We start from the raw sequence: 23,828 nt of genomic DNA on the forward strand, positions 1-23,828 counted from the left end.
CAGAGTGCACGATTTATCTGAAGACATTGAAATATCTCGAGAACTATGCATTGGATAAAAAAAAGTGGTTAATGAAAGTTGTTAATCTCGAAGGGGGATAAAAAATACCTGTTCAATATTTTTAAAGAACATAGAGATGTTCAATATTTTTAAAGAACATACGTAAAGAACATTTTTAAAGAACATTTTAAAGAACGCCGGATTTCTTTCTGTGGGGTTACCTAAAAGATAAAGTTTATCAACAAGTGCTAACAACTCGTGAAAACATGGTAGAACGCATAAGAAACGCTTGCGCTGAAACTCCCGCAGATATGCTTCTATCCTGTGTACAGTCATTTGAAAAAAGGATCAATAAGTGTAATGAAGTTGAAGGTAAAAATTTCGAACACTTACTCTAATTAATTGAACAGTGAGAGGCAAGGGGACTCACAAAAAAGCACCCCGATCTGTGAGAGGCAAGGGGACTCACATTAAAAAAGCACCCGAAGGGAACATAAAACTACTACGTCCTCGTCGTTGTTCCTGTGTAACGCTAAAAGTAGTTTCTCGGAAAAATTCAACGCTATCTATCACGAATGAAAACAAATGTTCCAATAAAAATTTCACATACAATCTAATTCTGCAATGAAAAATGTGGGTCCTCATTTGATATTTGAACGTTATCACCCACCCTACCCCGAGAGGATGGGGGGGAATAACTTTTATTATGTTCTTTAAAAATATTGAATAGGTATTTTTATTTCTCAATCCAATGATCATTTCTAGAGAATTGCGGAAAATATATTTTTTTGATTACAGCGCCATCTATCACGAATAAAAAAAAAAGTTTCGGACAAAATTTATGTATTTTGTGGCGTAGAATCCGTATCTGCAATAAAAAATGGGGGTTTCCATTTAAGATTTCAAAGTTGCCCCCAACACCCACCCCCAGGGGGTGGGATAGGAGGTCGAGTTTGGTATCATTGGATGTCCCTCTTCGAGACTAACAACTTTCATTAACCACTTTTTTTACCCAATGCATAGTTCTCGAGATATTTCAATATTTTCAGGTAAATCGTGCACCCTGTATACAGACAGGGTCATCGAAAAGTATCGGACCCCCCTAATATCTTTAGTTAGAATGCATTTTGGAGAAAATGTCTAATAGCAAAGTTGTATGGTTTCAAGCGGGGAGTAAGACGATGTCCTTGACTTTGACCTTGACCATGTCCTTCAAGATCATTTCAAGGTCAACCTTATTGTTTTAAATGGAACCCCCAACATTTTATTGCATATTTTTATAGCTTATCTCGAGAGCTTTCCAAAACACTATAATAAAACATCTTTTCATTAAGTACTTTTTGAGTTATAAAGATTTGAAGTTAACAATTTTGTGACACAAAATGTAAAATATCTTGTAAAATATTATTTAGTTTTCAGTAATCATAACCTTAATACTTTTGTGCGCGAAATAATGACACCAATTAATTGGTTTGAAGAAAATACATTAATCGAAAAGTATCGGCTCCCCCTAATATTTTCAGTAAGAATGCATTTTGGAAAAATGTCCAATAGCAAAGTTGTACGGCTTCAAGCGGTTATGCTAGTAGGCTATGGCGGAAAACTGCCCGAAGATGATCGCGAGAAGCTGCTGGAATGCGTGTTGTCCGAAGGCGTTGGCGGGGCTGATCTTTATTGTCTCACTCTCGCAGGCACCAATAGTAATACAAGCTCTTGAGCAAACAATGCGGATCACTGATTTGAATCTTTGATGCAGTGCTGTGTTCTTCTTAACGAGCAGCAGTCACCTCGTGGACGAAAACGAACAGCCCCAAAAATTGTTTCTGTAATAAAAGAAGCCAGTGCGCTTCAATTGATTGTCCCAAACATTTTCATTTTGTTTCCAATAGCCCAGAACTTTTTCGTAAATATTAGGTGCTTGCATGTATTTTGATCAGCGCCATATATTGGTGAAAATGCGAAGTATCAATGTAAAACAACCTAACCTAACTGTTAAATTCGATGGTTTTCACATTTCTCTACATAAAATAACAGTTTACCATTTAGTATTATTGAGTTATTCAGTGTATACAGACGCTAATCATGGAACGCTCAAAATTGCATTTTCGACATTCATTACTTTTGTTGTTTGATTTGAAGAAATCTGCTGCCGAAGCCCATCAAACACTTTTTAGAATTTATGGTGATGCTGCTCCGTCATATCCCAATTGTCGGTTTTGGTTTCAACGGTTTAAAAGTGGTGATTTTAATGTCAATGACAAAGAACGGCCTGGAGGACCAAAAAAGTTCGAAGACAACGAATTGCAAGACTTATTGGACGAAAACTCAGCTCAAACTCTCAAAGAACTTTCAGACAGCTTAGCAGTTGATGAATCAACTGTTTCCAGACGTTTACATGCGATGGAAAAGATCCAAAAGGAGGGAAAATGGATACCATACGAATTGACTGAAAATGTCATTTCGAACCGTTTCAACATCGCAGTTTCATTGCTTGCCAGGCAAAAAAAGAAGAGTTTTCTGTGGCGTATTGTTACTGGCGATGAAAAGTGGATCTACTACAACAATCCCAAACGCAAAAAGTCATGGGTTAATCCAGAAGAGCCATCCACATCGACACCAAAGAGAAATATTCATGGCCATAAAGTCTTGCTGTGCGTATGGTGGGATCAGCACGGTGTAGTGTATTACGAGCTGCTAAAACCGAATGAAACTGTTACTGCAGATGTCTACCGACGTCAATTGAACAAATTGAACGACGTATTGTTGCAAAAGAGACCAGCAATAGCGAGTAACAGACGCAAAGTCATCCTCTTGCATGACAACGCTAGACCTCACGTTACAACAGTTGTGAAGGATACACTGTTGCAGCTCGAATGGAAAGTTCTGCCGCACCGAGCGTACTCACCAGACATAGCGCCTTCTGATTATCACTTGTTCAGATCGATGCAGCATGGCTTGGCTGGCACACGGTTTCGAAATGCTGAAGAAGTGCGAAAATGGATCGATGATTGGATCGCTTCCGAACCAACATCGTTCTTTCAACACAGTATCGCCATGTTGCCAGAAAGATGGGAAAAAGTTGTAGAAAATGATGGAAAATATTTTGATTGAAATATATTGTACCGATTTTTTTCAATAAATGCCTTTTTAAAGTGAAAAAAATGATCAGAATACATGCAAGCCCCTAATATTATTAATTGATCTATTAGATTTTCAGTTGCTCAACGAGCTTTTTGCTAGTGCTGGTTGAAATAAACAAATCGATAGTTGGACCAACACTTAATAATTAGTATTTTTCTCTACTTAATTATTTAGATCAGAGCTCGGCAAAATGTGCACGCGACGGCCGATTTTCGACTATCTCCGCTCACCGCTATTCCCTTTACCTCGCCGCTCCGCGCGCTGCCTACAGCCGTTCGAGCCTCAGGGGCGTGTTTCGAACAGTTTTCCACGTCACCCATGAAGTACTATTGTTAATGTTTTTTTTTAAGTGGTATCCCCAGTAAACCTAATCCACTGATGACTGTAACAACCCGTAACTAATTGAACAGAAGCGAAATAAAATATGTTAAGTGAAGAATATTCAATTCGATTTTCGGCGTTTTTCATTGGTAAGAGTGGAAACGTCAATTTGGATATTGCATGTAGCGAGCCGCATAAGACGTGGTAAGGAATCGTCGCTTAAAGAAGAACACTTCTCATTTTTTATAAATTTCATTTTTGAAAAATGAAGAAGCCTACTGGGGATACCACTTAAAAAAAAACGCGTCAACAATAGTACCTCATGGATGACGTGGAAAACTATTGGAAACACGCTCCTGAGGTTCGAACGGCTTGTAGGCAGCGCGCGGAGCGGAGAGGTAAAGGGAATAGCGGTGGGCGGAGATAGTCGAAAATCGGCCGTCGCGTGCACATTTTGCCGAGCTCTGATTTAGATCAATTTCCTATCACTTACCTGATTAATTCTTCTTTGCTCTAATTAAGAATGGCGGAGCTTTCTGAAAGAGATCGAATAACACTGTTAATGATGCGAGGATGGGGAGATCAACAAAGAGGGTATAAAACAGTAACGCGATTATTTAATGAAAATTTTTGGAATGAAAATAATAGAATCTCCAAAACTACTGTAATTCGTACTATTCAACGTTTCGAGGACATTGGTAGCGTTAAAAGCCACCCAAGATCTGGTAGACGTAAAACAGCAACAAATAATGATAAGGCATTAGATGTTTTTTACAGTCTTTCGTTGAAAGTCCCACATTTCCATCAATCGCGTTGCACAAGAACACGAAATCGGTCATGCATCTATCAGTAAAATTCTGAAATGGAATAAATGGCATCCATACAAACTCCATTTGGTCCAACAGTTGTCCGAAGACGATTTTGATAGACGCATCGAAGTTTGTGATCTTATGATGGAGATGATTGTCGACGATCCTCTATTACTTAATAATATTGTTTTCTCTGATGAGGCAACATTTGAACTGACTGGAAATGTAAATAGACACAATTATAGATACTGGAGTGACGTTAATCCTCACTAGATAAGAGATAATCATACCCAATATCCATAAAAAGTTAACGTATGGGCTGGTATTCTTAATGGTAGACCAGTTGGCCCTTTCTTCATTGAAGGCAATTTGACAGCACAAGTATATACAGTCATGCTTCGCGAACAAATTGTTCCAGCTATTCGAGACATAGCTGGTGGAAATATGGATGAAATTTATTTCCAACAGGATGGAGCTCCACCTCATTATGGTGTCATTGTCCATCAATATTTGAATGAAGTCTTTCAGGTGGATAGGGCGAAGGGGTCATATTGAGTGGCCACCTCGGTCTCTGGACTCGACCCCACTTGACTTTTTTTGTGGAGTTACTTGAAAAGTAAAGTTTATGCCACCAAGCCTCAAGATTTAGATGATTTAAGAAAGAGAATAACTCGAGAGATAGAACTAATACCGCCGGAAACGTTCCGGAATGCGGTTTCAGCTGTTTATAACAGATTGGCACATTGCCAGGCTGTTGAAGGGTAACAATTTGAACATTTGTTGTGAATTGTTTGGTACAATTGAATATTCTGCCCAAGCTGACCAATTGGAATGAAATTCGCCTTAACTGGTCGGAATCACACACCACTCTTGTCTTAACTAGTCGGAATCACACACCACTTTTGCCTTAACTAGTCGGAATCACACACCACTCTTGCTTTAACTGGCCGGAATCACACACCACTTAATAAATTGTCAACTTCAAACCTTTATAACTCAAAAAGTACTTAACGAAAAAATGTTTTATTATAGTGTTTTGGGAAGCTCTCGAGATAAGTTATAAGAATATGCAATAAAATGTTGGGGTTCCCATTAAAAAAAATAAGGTTGTCCTTGAAATAACCTTGAAAGACATGGTCAAAGTCAAGGTCATCATCTTACTCCCCGCTTGAAACCATACAACTTTGCTATTGGACATTTTCTCCAAAATATATTCTAACTGAAGATATTAGGGGGGGTCCGATACTTTTCGATGACCCTGTAGAATTTCCGATGGAGCAGATTCACCATAAGTTTTCGCAAGCAGTCGATGAGCTTCAACTGCATTTTTTTTTCAAATCAAAGTAGTGTAGAAGCACACATCGGAAAAACAATTTATCACGTTCTGTTTTAATTCAGTTGTAGAAAAGCCCTTATGTAAACAAAGAATGGCGTCTGACTGAATTTTAGTAGGAAATGTTCGCACTTCAAAATGACATAAGAGACATCTATCACTGCCCACAGCATACGCAGCTAGAGCCATCTACATGTCAACAGCGAGTTTTATTGCAACCTCTTAATAAATTAACAAAAGCTTATCACGATAGATTCACACGATAGATTCTTTGTCTTTTTTTCGTAAGTATGTTATTTATGACATCAATAATTATAATTTTTTATTGTGTTGCACCGTAGTTGTAAATTCTGCATTGATAAAAAAGTACTATAAATGCACAATTGATTCTTGATCATCTCTTTTCCTAAGTATACACATTTATGTCGAATTATTTTATCGTTTTCTTTTCTAAACATTATATATAATAACAGAAGTTGTAAATTCCATTGTAAATTCATGATTAACTTTTTTATGTTCTTTTTCCATACCTATCTATCTTATCAGAAAATTGGAAAGACGCATGAAATATTTAGCTATTTGATTGAATATTCTTCAACAAGGTACGGTAAACTATAGAAAACAATGAGATACTCTATAGATTCCATTGATTTTTATGGCTTTCTTTTTTTTTGATTCTTCTTTTTTTGTTATCGCAGAATTTTTTATGATATCAATATAAATTATTTTTATAATTTCAATATATATAGCACTCAAAAATATTTTGACAACTCATTTATTTGAAAAATTACATGTGAACAAAATAATATTAATGTTTTATTAACATATTTTAAACAATACATACTCTATATTATAACAATATAAGTTCATTTTCGATTAATAAAGTATAATGGAAATACTGAAAATCGTAAATGTTGACAAACAGTTATATTATTATTTAGCAAAATTTATTGGCTAGAAATGTCTTGACATCTTTGGATATATTTCGGATCGTTGTCCTGTTGAAATATCTACCCACAAGGCGATGTACTTCCTTCCGGCAACTTGCTGAGCAATATTTCACTTCATATGAAGATATCAAAAATTGACTTGAACATTGATTCGCTTAAAAAAAACCGGAGTTCTTCTATTGCAGAATCCACTTATTACGTGAAAAGTGGAAAAAAATTATAGCTAACGATGGGCACTTTGAATAAATTATTCTTTTTGTTTCTCATGAAACACAGGTCTTTTATTTGACAAAGAACAGCAGAAACTTATTCAAGTATCCAATATTATATTTAATCGCGGTGTCAAAGTATTTTTTAACTGTGACATTTCGGAAAATTTGACTTTTACGATCTTATGTTTGTATACAAATATTTCAGTTAGTTGGATACTTGAGAAAAGAAAGATACTATATTACAGAGATGCCTTAGAGAAATATATGATTAATTTATTCAAATAACTCTAAAAAATATATGTCAAAATATATTTGAACGCTATTGTAAGCTATTTTTACAATCTCATAAAATAATTTCATAATCGCGAATATATAGCAGCTATGGACGCAAACCTAGATTCGATATGGCAAGACGTAGAAGCGGCGAAGTAAGTACACAAGCAGTGACGTTGTCCTTTCCCTCGTCGCGCATCGGTAATCGTTGCTAGAACAGTTGGGTCGCACTATAGCTCGAACGAACTATAGTGCGACCCAACTGCGAACGAAACGCTTTTTCCTTACTATCCCGGCGCGCGCTCATTTATCCAAGTTTTGAACCCGATAATTATTTGCGAATATCTATTGAGAATAATTTTACTGGTAAAAATAAAAAAAAACTATTTCAAAATATAAATAATAAATGTTTCGATTAATATCCGCCTTTCTGCTTGAAAAACACATTTATTTCAATTATAAAATAAATTGATTAATCAGTCAAAATATTTTCCATTATTTTGTATTACTTTTTCCTATTTCTCTGGTAAGAGATAAATTCCGCGATAGAACGACTCAGGTTTTAAAACCTATTCATCCATTCACTTTCGGATTTTTTCGTAATTTCAAAAGCGATAGATAATAACCAGAGTCTCAAGTTCATAACTATGGTATCGACTTTCCACCTCTGAGGTACATTTACTGAAATACATTATCGGATGCATTTTATGGTCATTCTGCTTTTATAAAAGAATTGCGCCACAGATATACGAACTTGCATCAATATGTAATTCTGTAATAGCTGTAAAGTCATAAAATGCTAATACTGGTTGGTTTACTAACATATTTCGCAAAAATTCAAAAGCTGCCAACTCCTTCTGTCCGAACATAAAAAGCTTATTCTTTTTAAGGAGATCATACAATGGTCCCGCGAAAGAAGCAAAGTTAGGTTTACAAAATTTTCGGAAATAACTAGTAAGATCTAGAAAACTTTGTACCTGCTTAACTGTACGAGGTTGGGGAAATTTACGAACAACTTCTACGTTGCTCTTGTTAGATGTAACACCAGAAGCGGAAATAATGTATCCTAAATAGTTAAGCTCTTAAATAGTTCTATTCTTTTTTCAAAAATCGCCATTTGCTAAATTTCAGCTCTAGTTTATGTTGCGATAATAAATCCAATATTTCAGCTATAATTTTTAAATCTTTTTCAATAGTCACTTGGAATTAGAATATCATCTAAATAGATAAGTATTTTGCCTGTAACCAACAGTGATTCAAAGATGGTATTAATATATCTTTGAAAAGCAGTAGGTGCATTAGCCAACCCAAATAGCATCTTCAGATACCCATATTATCCATCAGGAGTAACAAAAGAAATGAATTTAATTGAATCTTCAGTAATCGGAACGTGATGAAATCCATCTTTCATTATATATAGGGCCATACGTTATAGATAGTATACTCGAAAATGACCGTTATGTAATAAAGGACATAGAAGGGTTCGAACTTACAAGGCAATGGTGGGGGATGTCCCTCACCGATTTGAATGGGCAATGGATATGTTGTAGAGGATCAAAAAATATTAGACACGTATTTTTTTTATATGTGCTTATCTCGAGGTTTAGGGGTTGAAATCACCCCTTGAAAAAAACGGATTTTTTCGTTTTTACCAAATATCTTCTAAAATATGAGAGATATGAAAACATAGTGAATGTAAGAGTTTTACAATATTTCATGCTCTTTGCACCTGTCAATTCAAAATTTTCAAAATATCAAATTTACCCTCCCCGCTCCCCCTCCACTCATTATTTTCACAAATTTTGAAAAATTTTGTAAGAACAAAAATTAAAGAGCATTGAATTCCGAATCCAACCATATATAATAATGTTATTTTCCGAGATACGGACTTCTCGAAAAATAGATGGAAATGTCCGTGTATACCCGTAACACGCTATGCACAGCGCCTACCTCACTCGATAATATACGCAACACGTCCTCTTCGAATAATAGGTGATTAATACCGATACGGAGAATATGTAATCATAAACCATTTCAATATATAGGGTTTGTCGGAAGTGTGGAAACCCTTAAGTAATTTTTGTAAAAATGAAAATATCAAAAAACGGTAAAACACGTATTTTGATATTTCAAAAAAGCTACCCTATGACATGGATACCGATCATTCCCCACCCCTGGTACGCGGGGGTAAAAGGGGGTTGAAAATTTTTAATTGGACTAAGGGTCGAGTGGGGGCTCATTTGAAAGGTCTTTTCATAACAAACACACCCTTAAAATTTTAAGTCACTACGATCCCCCCATTAAAAATGGCGGCCGTTCAAATTTCGAAATTTCATGCACTTAGTGTTATCCAGGATCAACTGCGTGGAAGTGGCATGAATCTGATCCCTTGTGTGTGTGTGTGTGTGTGTGCGCGTGCGTGCGTGTGCGTGCGTGCGTGTGCGTGCGTGCGTGTGTGTGTGTGTGTGTGTGTGTGTGTGTGTGTGTGTGTGTGTGTGTGTGTGTGTGTGTGTGTGTGTGTGTGTGTGTGTGTGTGTGTGTGTGCGTGCGTGCGTGCGTGCGTGCGTGCGTGCGTGCGTGCGTGCGTGCGTGCGTGCGTGCGTGCGTGCGTTCGTGCGTGCGTGCGTGCCTGTGGCTAAACAAGTGTGAATGTGTCGTGATAGGTTGCAAAACAGACGATTGAAAACTGTCATCTCTCTTTAATGATTCAAATCCTTTTATTCCGTGTTTTTAAATAAATTTTACTCAGTGTGTTAAAGTAAATGCTGAAAGTGGCTGCCATTTACTTCCTGACAAAATGCCAATCTTTGATAGAATGCAGAAATGGCTCTGCGATTCGTCTCAAAAAGTATCAAATCTATTTCATCCCTTATTCGCTGTATCAATTCTTGGATGTTTTCAGGTTTTGTTTTGTAAACATTATTCTTCAGGTGTCCCCATAGATAATAATCAAGAGGAGTTAGATCTGGTGACCGAGGTGGCCAATCCTCTCCTCCCTCATTTCTGTTTCTTCTTCCTATCCATCGTAATGGAAAAGTCTCATTTAAAATTTGACGTGGCCCTAAACCAAAATGAGCAGGAGCTCCACCATGCTGAAACCCTATTTCTTCGAAATTATTTGGAAAAATATTTCGTATGGCAGGAAATATTTGATCTACATACTTGTAGATTACTATCTGTCATACCTTTGAACGTTCAGATTTTCTTAAAAAAAGAAAAACGGTCCTATTAAGTAGCCATCTATTATTCCACACCATACATTTATTTTTTGTGAGTATTATGTGTGAGTTTCCCGCACCCAATTCGGATTCTCATCTGACTAGAAATGAAAATTTTGATTATTAACTTCTCCCGTTAACGTGAAAGTTGCGTCGTCTGTAAAAACAATTTGATAAGGGAACATGGGCCGGACATCTATTAGTGCAATAATTCTTTCACAGAAACCTATACGACGTTCTACATCTCCGTCTTGCAATTCTTGAACATATTGTAATTTGTATCGATGGGACTTGTTTTTCTTTAAAATTCTCCAAACGGACAATGGGAGCAATATCGTGAGTTTGAGCGGCTCTGTTAATAGTAGAATTGGGACCTTCAATAAATGTCTGCAGAACATCAAGTTGTTTTTCTTCGTTAATGGCAGATCTCCCTGATTTAGGGCGATTGTTTACGCTATCAGTTTCTCTGAAACGTTCCATTGTTTTTAAGACAGTGGATTTATTAATTCGACGATTCGGATACGTCTCATTAAATAATTGAGCGACAGCAGCATACGACCGCTCGTTATCACCCCATCCACGCATCATGAAGGTAGTGATGCTTTCACGTTCCGACAATTCGCCAGCCATTTTTAAAACGTTTAATTTTTAATCTACCTAAGATCTGTGAGAAATGATTTTAAGTAGCCGTGAGAACTGATTTTAAGTAGCAGTGAGAACAACTGATTTTAAGTAGCCGTGAGAACAACTGATTTTAAGTAGCTGTGAGATCAACTGATTTTAAGTAGCCGGTTGATCCTGGATAACACTAAGTGCATGAAATTTCGAATTTTGAACGGCCGCCATTTTTAATGGGGGGATCGTAGTGACTTAAAATTTTAAGGATGTGTTTGTTATGAAAAGACCTTTCAAATGAGCCCCCACTCGACCCTTAGTCCAATTAAAAATTTTCAACCCCCTTTTACCCCCGCGTACCAGAGGTGGGGAATGATCGGTATCCATGTCATAGGGTAGCTTTTTTGAAATATCAAAATACGTGTTTTACCGTTTTTTGATATTTTCATTTTTACAAAAATTACTTAAGGGTTTCCACACTTTCGACAAACCCTATATATTGAAATGGTTTATGATTACATATTCTCCGTATCGGTATTAATCACCTATTATTCGAAGAGGACGTGTTGCGTATATTATCGAGTGAGGTAGGCGCTGTGCATAGCGTGTTACGGGTATACACGGACATTTCCATCTATTTTTCGAGAAGTCCGTATCTCGGAAAAAAACATTATTATATATGGTTGGATTTGGAATTCAATGCTCTTTAATTTTTGTTCTTACAAAATTTTTCAAAATTTGTGAAAATAATGAGTGGAGGGGGAGCGGGGAGGGTAAATTTGATATTTTGAAAATTTTGAATTGACAGGTGCAAAGAGCATGAAATATTGTAAAACTCTTACATTCACTATGTTTTCATATCTCTCATATTTTAGAAGATATTTGGTAAAAACGAAAAAATCCGTTTTTTTCAAGGGGTGATTTCAACCCCTAAACCTCGAGATAAGCACATAAAAAAAATACGTGTCTAATATTTTTTGATCCTTTACAACATATCCAATGCCCATTCAAATCGGTGAAGGACGCCCCCGACCGTTCTGTTGTAAGTGCTTCGCGTAAAGAAACCCGGCCGGTTTCGCGGCCCGTGCGCGTCGTGTCGCTCTCGCGTGCACCTGGCGCGAGACACTGCCGTGTCTCTTGATCTTAATTTTGACCATGTGCAGTTTCACACTATTATCATTAATTAATAAAAATTCTAATATATTATTTATTACAATTGGTTTTTCTTTATATTTTGTCAAATTATACGTCGTTAATTTAAATAAGCAATAAAGGTTTGATTTTTTGACATTAGTTAAATTAAATTAATCTTTTGTTATTTATGATACCTGTCCACTTAACTTTGTTCACGACTGTAACTATACTCATAATAATAGTACATTTGTCGCTTCATCTATTAATTTTAAATCAATTAATTCTTTAGAATTAATTAATTCTTTGAAATCAATTCTTTAGGATCAATAAATTGTTTGGAATCATTATTGCATCAACTGTTTATTAGTTTTATTGATGAGCAAATGGAACGTTGTACCAGTAATTATCACTGCTGCCAATTTTATATTTTTTATTGGCCACAGCTAATTTCGAACGAAGGGCATATAGTTAGTTCTCATATTCTGTTTAATGTAAAAAAATAAATCATGTTCATATCTCTGATGATTTCGGAGAAAATAGCTTGACATTTTTTGTATAATTTATTGTATGTATGAAATATGTATTTTATATTTTCTAGTATATGGATTGAAATCAATTTATGTGCAGATATTAACCCAGACAGCACACGGATGTCCACTGGACGTCCGTTATATGTCCATTTTTTTTACAAAAGACGTCCATAGGACATACGTTTGTCACAACTTCGGACATAGGACGTCTGAAGGACGTCCGAAGGACGTACATCGGACGTCCTACAGGTCCGATGTCCAATAAGGACATCTTTGTTACGTCCAATTTATATCCACGGACGGTAAATCGGACATACGGATATAAATTGGACATGAAACGTACATCCATTGGATGTCCGGTGCTGTCTAGGAAGTAGTCAGAAATGAAAAATATATCACTCTTATAGTTAACAATAGAAAATATGTTACCTATAAATGTTTAAAAATAATTTATAGAAATAGAAATAAACAAAGATTAGCAAATAATATTTATTTTTATATTATTTTTCCAGCAAATACAAAACTGCACTTAAATATTTAACAATATTTTTTATGTAATATTTTTTAGAAAATTAATTTATTTTCGCATTTTAAACATGAAAATGCTTTAAACATGAAAATGTATTAAGAGTATAAATAAGTTTCTGCCGTTTTCTATCAAAAATTAGGAATTTATTGTGAAAGAACGGTACATTACGTTTTATTCAAAGTATTGTCCATCACTAGCCACAACTTTTTTCCATCTTTCTGGCAGCATTCGAATACCACGTCGGAAGAACTCTTCATCTTTTGAGGCTATCCACGAATCGACCTCATTTTTAGTATCTTCATATGATGTAAAGCGCTGCTTAGACAGGTCATGTGCCATCGACCGGAACAAGTGATAATCGGAAGGGGCAATGTCTGGTGAATACGGCGGGTGGGGTAGGACTTCCCAATTAAGTGTTTCCAAATAGGTTTTGACCGGTTTTGCAACATGTGGCCGAGCGTTGTCATGTAGGAGAATAATTTTGTCGTGTCTGGAGTAGTAATGGGCGCATTTTTCCTTGAGTGCTCGGCTCAATCTCATTAATTGTGTTCGGTAGAAAGCTCCAGTAATGGTTTCGCTCGGTTTGAGCAACTCATAATACACGACACCAAGCTGATCCCACCAAATACACAGCATGAGTTTTTCCATGAATATTCGGTTTGGCTGTCGATGTTGAAGCATGGCCAGGTGGTCTCTATGATTTTCTCTTCTTTGGGTTATCGTAGTGGATCCATTTTTCATCACCAATGATTATATGATGCAAAAAACCCTTTCTTTTATGCCTGGCAAGCAGCATTTCACACGTGCAAAATCGGCGTTCAACGTCTCTCGGCTTCAGTTCATATGGAACCAAATTTCCTTGTTTTTGAATCATTCCCAACGATTTTAACGATTTTAAAAAAGATTACCCAACGATGTGAAATTGCTTGTTGAGTCACTTCTAATGTAAGTGCAAGTTCTTCTTGCGTTTGGCATGATCTTCCTCCAATAATGCTTCCAATTTCGTGTCTTCGTACACTTTCGGCCTTCCACTACGTTCTTTGTCTTCCACGTCAAACTCACCAGTTTTAAACTTTTGAAACCACTCACGACAACTTCTCTCACTTAAAGCAGTCTTACCATATGCTTCTACAAGCAATCGATGCGCCTCAGCTGCAGATTTCTTCAAATTAAAGAAGTAAATCAAAAGTTCTCGCAAATGACGCTTATTCGGCACAAAACTTGACATCTTCGCACGAAAAAAATTATGTGATGCTGATACGGAATCACTAATACTTCAAGGTTATGTTGTTACCAGATGTCCAAACTTACGATATTACGTTTTACATTTGACAATTTCAACATAACCTTCTGGTGGGGCCATCTTTTGTCAAACGGCGGAAACTTATTTGTACTCCTAATATTTATTAAGTTTTATCGAAACTTTTGAACGAGTCCCTTTCTTAATTTCTAATTTTCATAAGAATATAATACGAGGGCAGTTTGATAAGTCAGTGACTTTTTGAATTTTCCGCGCAGTAACTTTAAATGCAGCACTGCTCCCGTCAACTGCCATCTATTAATAGACTACTGTACAAGTTTGGGCAAGCTGCGCCATTTAGTTAGTGTTTGACAGCCATTGAAAGCAGACAACCTCGTGAATTTTAACGAAAATGGAAAAAAGTGAATTTCGTGTGCTGATTAAGCATTATTTTTTGCGTAAAAAAACCATCACCGAAACCAAGGCAAAGCTTAATAAATACTATGGGGACTCTGCACCATCAATTTCAATAGTTAAGAAGTGGTTTACTGAGTTCCGTTGTGGTCGTACCAGCACAAGTGACGCCGAACGTTCAGGTCGCCCAAAAGAGGTCGTCACGCCAGAAATCGTTAATAAAATCCATGGAATGATATTGGACGATCGGAGAATGAAAGTGCGTGAAGTGGCTGAGGCTGTAGGCATCTCAACTGAGGGTACATCACATTTTACATGAATATTTGGACATGAAAAAGCTATCCGCGCGATGGGTGCCGCGATTGCTCACACTCGACCATAAGCGCAACCGTGTGACCATTTCAAAGGAGTGTTTGGCGATGTTCAGCCGCAATCCGAACGAGTTTTTGCGCCGTTTCGTTACCGTAGACGAAACATGGATCCATCACACCACACCAGAGACCAAGGAACAATCAAGACAGTGGGTTTCTTCGGGTGAACGTGCACCAAAGAAGGCCAAGGTGGGTCTGTCGGCCAACAAGGTCATGGCCACAGTTTTTTGGGATGCACGCAGTATCATTCACATCGATTACACCCTTGAAAAGGGTAAAACGATCACCGGCGAATATTATTCAGAGCTTTTGGACAGATTCGATATTGATTTGAAGCAAAAACGACCACATTTGGAGAAGAAAAAAGTGCTGTTCCATCAGGACAATGCACGGGTGCACACGTGTGTAGTCACCATGGCAAAAATCCATAAATTGGGCTACAAACTGCTACTCCATGCAGCATATTCACCAGATTTAGCCCCCTGCGACTATTTCCTGTTTCCAAACCTGAAGAAATGGCTGAGCGGTAAAAGATTTGGGTCGAATGAAGAGGTCATCACTGAAACAAACGCCTATTTTGAAGGCCATGAGAAAACCTATTATTTGGAAGGAATAAAAAAATTGGAAAAACGGTGGACTAAGTGTATCGAGTTAAAAGGAGACTACGTTGAGAAATAAAACTCTTATTTGCCGAAAAAAATATCTTTTATTAAAAAAGTCACTGACTTATCAAACTATCCTCGTATAATAATACAAGATGCCCCATGGGAAGTTGCTTAAACTAATCAGCTACCATTTTCGAATATACTCAGTTATTGTAAAAACAAAAATTGCGTTGAAAAGAGGAAAGTCTACAGTTTTTAATGGGTATAAATAAAATTTGAAAAAATGTTAGTATATTAGTTTATTTTGTTGATGAGAGAAGATGATAAATATGTTAACGATCAAATAAGCTAATGATAAATATTTTCTAAGTACGCAGCATCTGAATTTGTACGAAACTCAATTCTTTTACGAAAATTCGTAAAAATGTTTTTAACATGTCTTTAATATTACTGACGACCATTTTAACAGCTGCTACTAAATCTGGCACTATTTTTGGATTTCCGACATAACAATTATCTTTAATGTACCCCCAAATAAATATCCCCGAAAAGAAAAGCCATATGAATTTAAATCTAGTGAATACGGTGGCCATTCTAGTCCTTTCTGAATAAATTTGGGATATCTCAAATCGATGACTCGGATGCTATAAACTTTATGGATTGCTTCGAAGATTTCCTCCATACATTTCATCATAGCGTGTTCAGTTAACAATTGATTAGATATTTTATATGCATGTTCAATAAATATTAAAAATTTCTGTATACACTGTTATTTTTTATATTTGAAGGGCTTAGGCAGCTTTACGAATGGAAGCATTTGGATCTTGTTCAAAATAATTCTTAATTTCTTCAATATTTTCTTCTACAGCTAGAGACAGAAGTACCTGGCGTAGATCGTGTCTACGATTTTTGATATATTGCGTAAAATTATTGATAATTCTGTTAAAAACTACACAAAAATTATTTTAATGCAGATTTATTTTCAAAAAGTGGAGTGACGTAATACCTAAGTTTGAATAATTCATGAATTCTATACTTTTTACTATCGTTGATAGTTCCATATTGCATAAAATTATTGATAATTTTGTTAAAAACTACATAAAAAATTATTTTAATATAGATTTATTGCCAAAAAAAAATGGAGCGACATAACGCTTAAGTTTAAGTAATTAATGAATTTTAAAGTTTTCAGTGTATTTTTGCTTGTATTTTATGTGTTCTATATTTAGTACGAAACCCCCTATAAGCTCTATTATATAATTTTCTTCTTGAAAAGAAGCACTCGATAAGATAGACCTTTTCTTTCATTGTCAGATGATTCATTTTGACGCGCACAGTCTTGCTTCTATTACAACCAGAATGAAACTGCGGACGCTCAGCCGGGTGATATTAACCTTAAGGCCCGTTTTAAAGTCATGAAGGGGAGAATTAATCATTTAGTTTTAGCAATTTCCCATGGGATGCCTTGTATATTTTATATATTAGGTTGTCTAAAAAGTATTGAACCTTTGGAGGAAAATTAAGAATACATTTATTGTTATTTAAAAATAACATTATGAAACCTATATATGCACCATTTTGTTCGATGACCTTCTGCCATTTTTCCGGCAACACCATAATCCCGTCGCTATAGAACTTCTATGGTTTCTGGTAAAAAAATTATGACACGTGGTTTTCACAGGCCTTTTTTGAAACTAACTTTACATCATTCAAGGAGTCCTACAGAGACCGAAACAAATGATAGCCTGACGGTGCCAGGTCCAGGCCATACGGTGTATACACTGACTGCGTTCCGATATTTACTGTCAGTACTGAAAATCTATAGTATACGTGACACAAACTATATATTTTCAGTACTGGCAGTGAATATCGGAACTCAGCCATTAAAACCTCCCAGCCAAGTTTTCTCAATTTCTGACGGGTCGTTAAAGATGTATGCGGTCTGGCGTTGTCAGCGTGGTATACGACATCCTTTCTGTTGACCAGTTTCGGCCGTTTCTTTTGAATTGCTAGGTGCAATCGCGCTAATTGTCGACAGTACAGGTCCGAGTCTATTGTTCTGCCTGATGACAGTAGCTCGATGTGATTGGAAGGGCTTGTGATGCACGATGCCCTTTCAATCCCACCAAACACACAGCATAATCTTCCTGGACGTCAGTGTGGGCTTTGCCACAGAATGTAGAGCTTCTCCTTACTTCGATCACGATCTTTTTCGCACATTGTTGTCGTAGGTTATCCACTTTTCATCACTTTTAGCTCAATTTCGTTACGTTTCAATAGAGATTCGCAGATAGAAATTCAATCGAGTAAATTTTTTTTAGTCAGATCATGTGGCACCCAAATATCGAGCTTCTTTTTGTAGCCAATTTTCTCCAAATGGTTTAACACTGTTTGGTGATGGATGTTTAGGTCATTGGTGATGTTATGACTGCTTACATGCCAGTCTTGCTCGACTTTTGCCAGAATATCATCCACTTTTTCTGTGGTCGCCCACTGCGAGGAGCATCTTAGACATCGAAATTTCCAGAACGAAAGCGACTGAACCATATTTTGGCTGTTGCTTTTGATAACATATCTTGCATAAACAGCACAAATTTCTTCATGGGCCTGCGCAGTATTTGCGCCTTTATCGAAATAAAATTGTAAAATGTAGCGCAGTTTTGCGGAAAGTTCATTCATCTCCACGGCGCAATACCTTATGTCTGATTATAAGAATTCCAACACTTTTTGTACATCTACTAGCTTCAACTGTCAGCTGTCAAATGACGTTAGGCCTGACCTGCTGCGACTCATATACCTTGAGATTTGGGACACTAACGTTATCTCGTGCGCAAAAGGCTCAATACTTTTTAGACAACCTGCTATTATATATTATTATTTTGTATACTACATATGTTTATATTTTATATATTTGTAATATAGTTATATTTTGTATATTATTATTTATTATATATATTCACTTATATGTTCATTTGTTGTACTTACGAAATAGAAAATAGCAATTTCCCATGGGACGTCCTGTATATTTTATATATTATATATTATTATTTTGTATACTATATATTTTTATATTTTATATATTTATATTGTAGTTATATTTTGTATATTATTATTTATTATATATATTACTTATTATATGTTTGTTGTATTTATTAAATAGAAAAAACAAATCAAACTGTTAAACTCGACGCTTCAACGGTTGAAATTGAAGAAAGAGGCGTTAAACTTAGATTAACAGTTGTTGATACACCTGGTTATGGAGATGCAATTGATAATACAGATAGTTTCAGAGCTATCATTCAATATATAGATGATCAGTTTGAGAGGTTCCTTCGTGATGAAAGTGGTTTAAACAGAAGAAATATTGTGGACAACAGAATACATTGTTGTTTTTATTTTATCTCTCCATTTGGTCATGGGTACGATCACACATAATTTATTATCGCATATAATTAAATTAATTGTTTATGATTAGGTTATTATTAAGGTTTAGAAACTTAAAACATCTTAGATAAAATCTATTTTTTAACAAACTTATTTAATTTATATATTTTATATTTTATATTTAATAATACAGTTTTTTCTTTTTTCATTGATAACAGGTTAAAACCATTAGATATTGAATTTATGAAGCAACTTCATAACAAAGTTAACATAGTACCTGTAATAGCGAAAGCTGATGTACTTACCAAAAAAGAAGTATTACGTTTAAAAAAAAGAGTTATGGAAGAGATTGAAGGCAATGGAATCAAAATATATCCTTTACCAGACTGTGATAGTGATGAAGATGAAGATTACAAAGAACAAGTACGTCAATTAAAAGAGGCTGTCCCATTTGCAGTATGTGGTGCCAATACCTTGCTTGAAGTCAAAGGAAAGAGAGTACGGGGTCGATTGTATCCGTGGGGTGTTGTTGAAGTTGAAAATCCTGATCATTGCGATTTTATTAAATTAAGAACGATGCTAATGTAAGTTATTTTTATTGTAATTATATGATATTATTGTGCAAATTAATCCGATACTTTTGTATTTATACAGAGTGAGGAAACAAGATCAGATCTTCCGAATAATTTTGAAAATATGCAAGATAGAAAAGAATACTAAATACAGAAATTGTAGAGTTTTAAGCTACCCATTACATAACAATACTATCAGACTGGCAAAATGTCGTTTTTTCTATGTAAATGAAAAGCGATTTTTTCATACAAAACAAACATTTTATTCTGTAATATTTTGTCCGCTTAATTCAATAACCTTTTGCCACCTGTTTGGTAGCTTCATGATTCCAGAAGAGAATTTTATTGGTGAAAAACTGATCCAAGTTCTGCTTGATGACCTTATCAGAATTGAATTTTTTCCCTACAAGGAATTTTGCAAGGAATGAAATCAATGGTAATCTGATAATGCAAGATCAGATGAATATGGTGGATATGGTAACACATCCCATCCAAACTGCAATAATTTCTGGCAGATGACTAACAATGTATGTAGTCTAGTGTGTCATGGTGAAAAACAACATCTTTATGATTCATCAGTTTTGAGCGCTTCTGCTTGATTGCTTCGTGTAATTTGTCCAATTGACGATAGTACAATTCTGAATCATTTGATTACTTTTAAGCAGTTCAAAAAAACACAATATCCACAATAATCATATCACAATAATTGTAATTTCACCAAACAAATAATAAAATCTTTCTTTGGTGAATGTCTGCTTTAGAAGTTTTGTGGCGGCTCATCATGTTTGTTCCACGATCTTTCTCGTACATTGTTGTAAACAAATCATTTTTCATCGCCAATTAATATTCGTTTCAAAAACAGATTGTTTTGCTCACGTTTTAGGAGAGAATTATTGATATTGATGAGATGAATTTCTTTGAGCTTGTGTGGAACTCAGATATCGAGTTTGCTGACGTATCCAAGTTTAAATGGTTTTCAATGCTCATATGTGATATGTTTAGCTTTTCAGCGATTTCCTGTATCGTATAATGGCGGTTGGATTCGAGCAATGCTTTTATTTTATCGTCATCGATCGTCTTAATTGGCTGGCCTGACTGTAGTGTATTTTTCCTAGACAAAAATCTTCTGAACGAAAACGAGCAAACTAACGCTAATATTGGCGTTCTGTTAAGGATTCCTCACCATATACAAGGTGCACAATTTATCTGAAGACATTGAAATATCTCGAGAACTATGCATTGGATAAAAAAAAGTGGTTAATGAAAGTTGTTAGTCTCGAAGGGAAACATCCAATGATACCAAACTCGACCTCCCACCCCATCCCCTGGGGGTGGGGGTTGGGGGTAACTTTGAAATCTTAAATGGAAACCCCCATTTTTTATTGCAGATACGGATTTTACGCCACAAAACACGTAAATTTTGTCCGAAACTTTTTTTTTGATTCGTGATAGATGGCGCTGTAATCGCAAAAAATTATATTTTCCGCAATTCTCCAGAAATGATCATTGGATTGAGAAATAAAAAATACCTGTTCAATATTTTTAAAGAACATAATAAAAGTTATTCCCTCCCCCATCCTCTCGGGGTAGGGTAAGTGATAACGTTCAAATCTCAAATGGGGACCCACATTTTTCATTGCAGAATTAGATTGTACGTGAAATTTTTATTGAAACAATTTTTTTCATTCGTGATAGATAGCGTTGAATTTTTCCGAGAAACTACTTTTAGCGTTACACAGGAACAACGACGAGGACGTAGTAATTTTATGTTCCCTTTGGGTGCTTTTTTAATGTGAGTCCCCTTGCTTCTGACAGATCGGGGTGCTTTTTTAATATGAGTTCCCTTGCCTCTCACTGTTCAATTAATTAGAGTAAGTGTTCGAAATTTTTACCTTCAACTTCAATACACTTATTGATCCTTTTTTCAAAAGACTGTACACAGGATAGAAGCATATCTGCGGGAGTTTCAGCGTAAGCGTTTCTTATGCATTCTACCATGTTTTTACGAGTTGTTGGCACTTGTTGATAAACCTTATCTTTTAGGTAACCCCACAGAAAGAAATCCGGCGATATCAAATCAGGCGACCTTTGGCCAGGCAGGCCAATTAATCGGGCCACCTCTGCCAATCCATCTCTGCCTTTTATAATAAGTCGTAGTTCGCCATACACCCACAGTGGCGCGTCGAGCAGTTCCCTCTTCGATTCGAGTTCCCATTTGAGATTTGAACGTTACCACCCACCCTACCCCGAGAGGATGGGGGGGGGAATAACTTTTATTGTGTTCTTTAAAAATATTGAACAGGTATTTTTTATTTCTCAATCCAATGATCATTTCTGGAGAATTGCAGAAAATATAATTTTTTGCGATTACAGCGCCATCTATCACGAATCAAAAAAAAAGTTTCGGACAAAATTTACTCATTTTATGGCGTAGAATCCGTATCCGCAATAAAAAATGGGGGTTTCCATTTAAGATTTCAAAGTTGCCCCCAACCCCCACCCCCAGGGGATGGGGTGGGAGATCGAGTTTGGTATCATTGGATGTCCCCCTTCGAGACTAACAACTTTCATTAACCACTTTTTTTTATCCAATGCATAGTTCTCGAGATATTTCAATGTCTTCAGATGAATCGTGCACCCTGTATAGCAGATAACTTTTGACGGGCTTGCGTTCTTTTAATTTTGGAAGTAAAAAAATAAAATATGGCGGAATGCTCGTTTTGATCTTTCATTTTTAACTCAATGCCAAACAATTCTACCAAATGATGCATTTTTTTTTTTTAAAGAAAGCTTTTTTTTTAAAGTCAGCTGTCAAATGATGTAAAGGTTATAGGATTTGAAGTGAAGTTAATTGCGTTTAATGACAAATAAAGCCATCTACGACACGAAAAGCGACATGACTTTGTTGCTAACCTGATAGTATGACTTTAAACAGCGTCAAGGCTAGGGGAAGGTCACCTTGAATTTTTTTAATAGAAATCCCTATTTTTTATTATATCATCTTTTTCTATCAGATAATTTAAACTTTTGTCAGGAACATTTTTTTACTCGTCTAATACTTTTGAGATATTTAATATTAATTGATAACTTTTTCAATATTTAGCTTACAATATTTCGGTAATTATTTGTTGAAAGAGAAAATGGTACTACAGACTTTTTTATTTTATTTGGTCTTAAGAATATATTGTTACAATAGTACCCTAACTTTTAATTTGATTTTGAAATTTTCAAAGATCAAGTTAACGAAAGATAGGGCACTATTGTAACAGCATATTCTTGAAACTACATAGAGTAAAAAAAGTCTAGTACTACTTTTTCTTCTGACAAATGGTTGTCAAGATATTGTAAGCTAAATGTAGAAAAAGTTACTAAATTTTCCTTAAATTTCTTCTAAAAAGATTTAGAAAAATAAAAAAATGTTTTAGATGAAACTTATTCAAATTAATTGGTAGAAAAAAATGATATAATAAAAAATTAGAGTTTCTATTTGAGGTTTTGAAGCTGATTTTGAGATCTTCATAACTGCTCCCAAGATCAAATGGACATCGCCATTTGATGCATTTGGTAAAACATTTGTATGCTGCGCTCGATTTTCAAGATATTCAGCTGGTACGAGTCTGATCTGGGATACTCTGTATACAGGGTGGGGTGTTATAAGTTTACAACCCGAAGTGTGAACGCGGCGTGCGGCAAGACGTAGATCCGGCGAGATAAAATAACGAATAGCGGCGCATTATCTTTCCCCTCGGCACGCACCGGCAACAGTTGCTGGATCGGCTGGGCCGCGCTGTGGCCTAAATAGCTGCAACGCTTCTCCAATCATCTATGTCGGCGCGCTCCCATTCCTCAGATTTCTGTCATCAATAACTCGATAATTGCGAATCTCGCAAAACGGTATGAGACTTTTATGTTTGTCTTAACCCAATCTACCTTCACACTTCGGGTTGTAAACTTATAACCCCCCACCCTGTATATTGTACAGCCAATACAATACTGTAGTGACTGCTCCTTTGGATTGATATCAATTAGTATTGATTAGTGTAGATAATTGTATTGGTCAGATGTTTTCTATGAATACATTTTCTATGGAAATGAATAAACAAAGGATGACAAAAGAATGAGTTGTCGGGCCGATTTGATGTGTGGCGAATCCGAGTCCGTGAGATCACGTTATTTT

General features: G+C 35.8%; 1 protein-coding gene across 4 annotated transcripts in view; it reads left to right on the plus strand.

The window, feature by feature from the left end:
• The window catches only part of Septin1 (Septin 1), a 103,699-nt gene that overhangs the window by 18,503 nt on the left and 61,368 nt on the right, over positions 1-23,828 (plus strand). For 2 of the 4 annotated variants that reach the window (XM_025296942.1, XM_025296944.1), the window contains 3 exons: positions 18,856-19,114; positions 19,298-19,663; positions 19,734-20,853. In XM_025296942.1, the coding sequence (XP_025152727.1) occupies positions 18,856-19,114; positions 19,298-19,663; positions 19,734-20,079 (971 nt within the window). In that variant the 3' untranslated portion in view covers positions 20,080-20,853. Of the gene's footprint in view, positions 1-18,855; positions 19,115-19,297; positions 19,664-19,733; positions 20,854-23,828 lie in introns of those variants that run through there. The other 2 variants (XM_025296945.1, XM_025296946.1) reach the window with 1 other exon arrangement.

The sequence above is a fragment of the Harpegnathos saltator genome, unplaced genomic scaffold (assembly GCF_003227715.2).
Source record: "Harpegnathos saltator strain DR-91 unplaced genomic scaffold, Hsal_v8.6 scaffold163, whole genome shotgun sequence".
NCBI classification, from domain to species: Eukaryota; Metazoa; Arthropoda; class Insecta; order Hymenoptera; family Formicidae; genus Harpegnathos; species Harpegnathos saltator.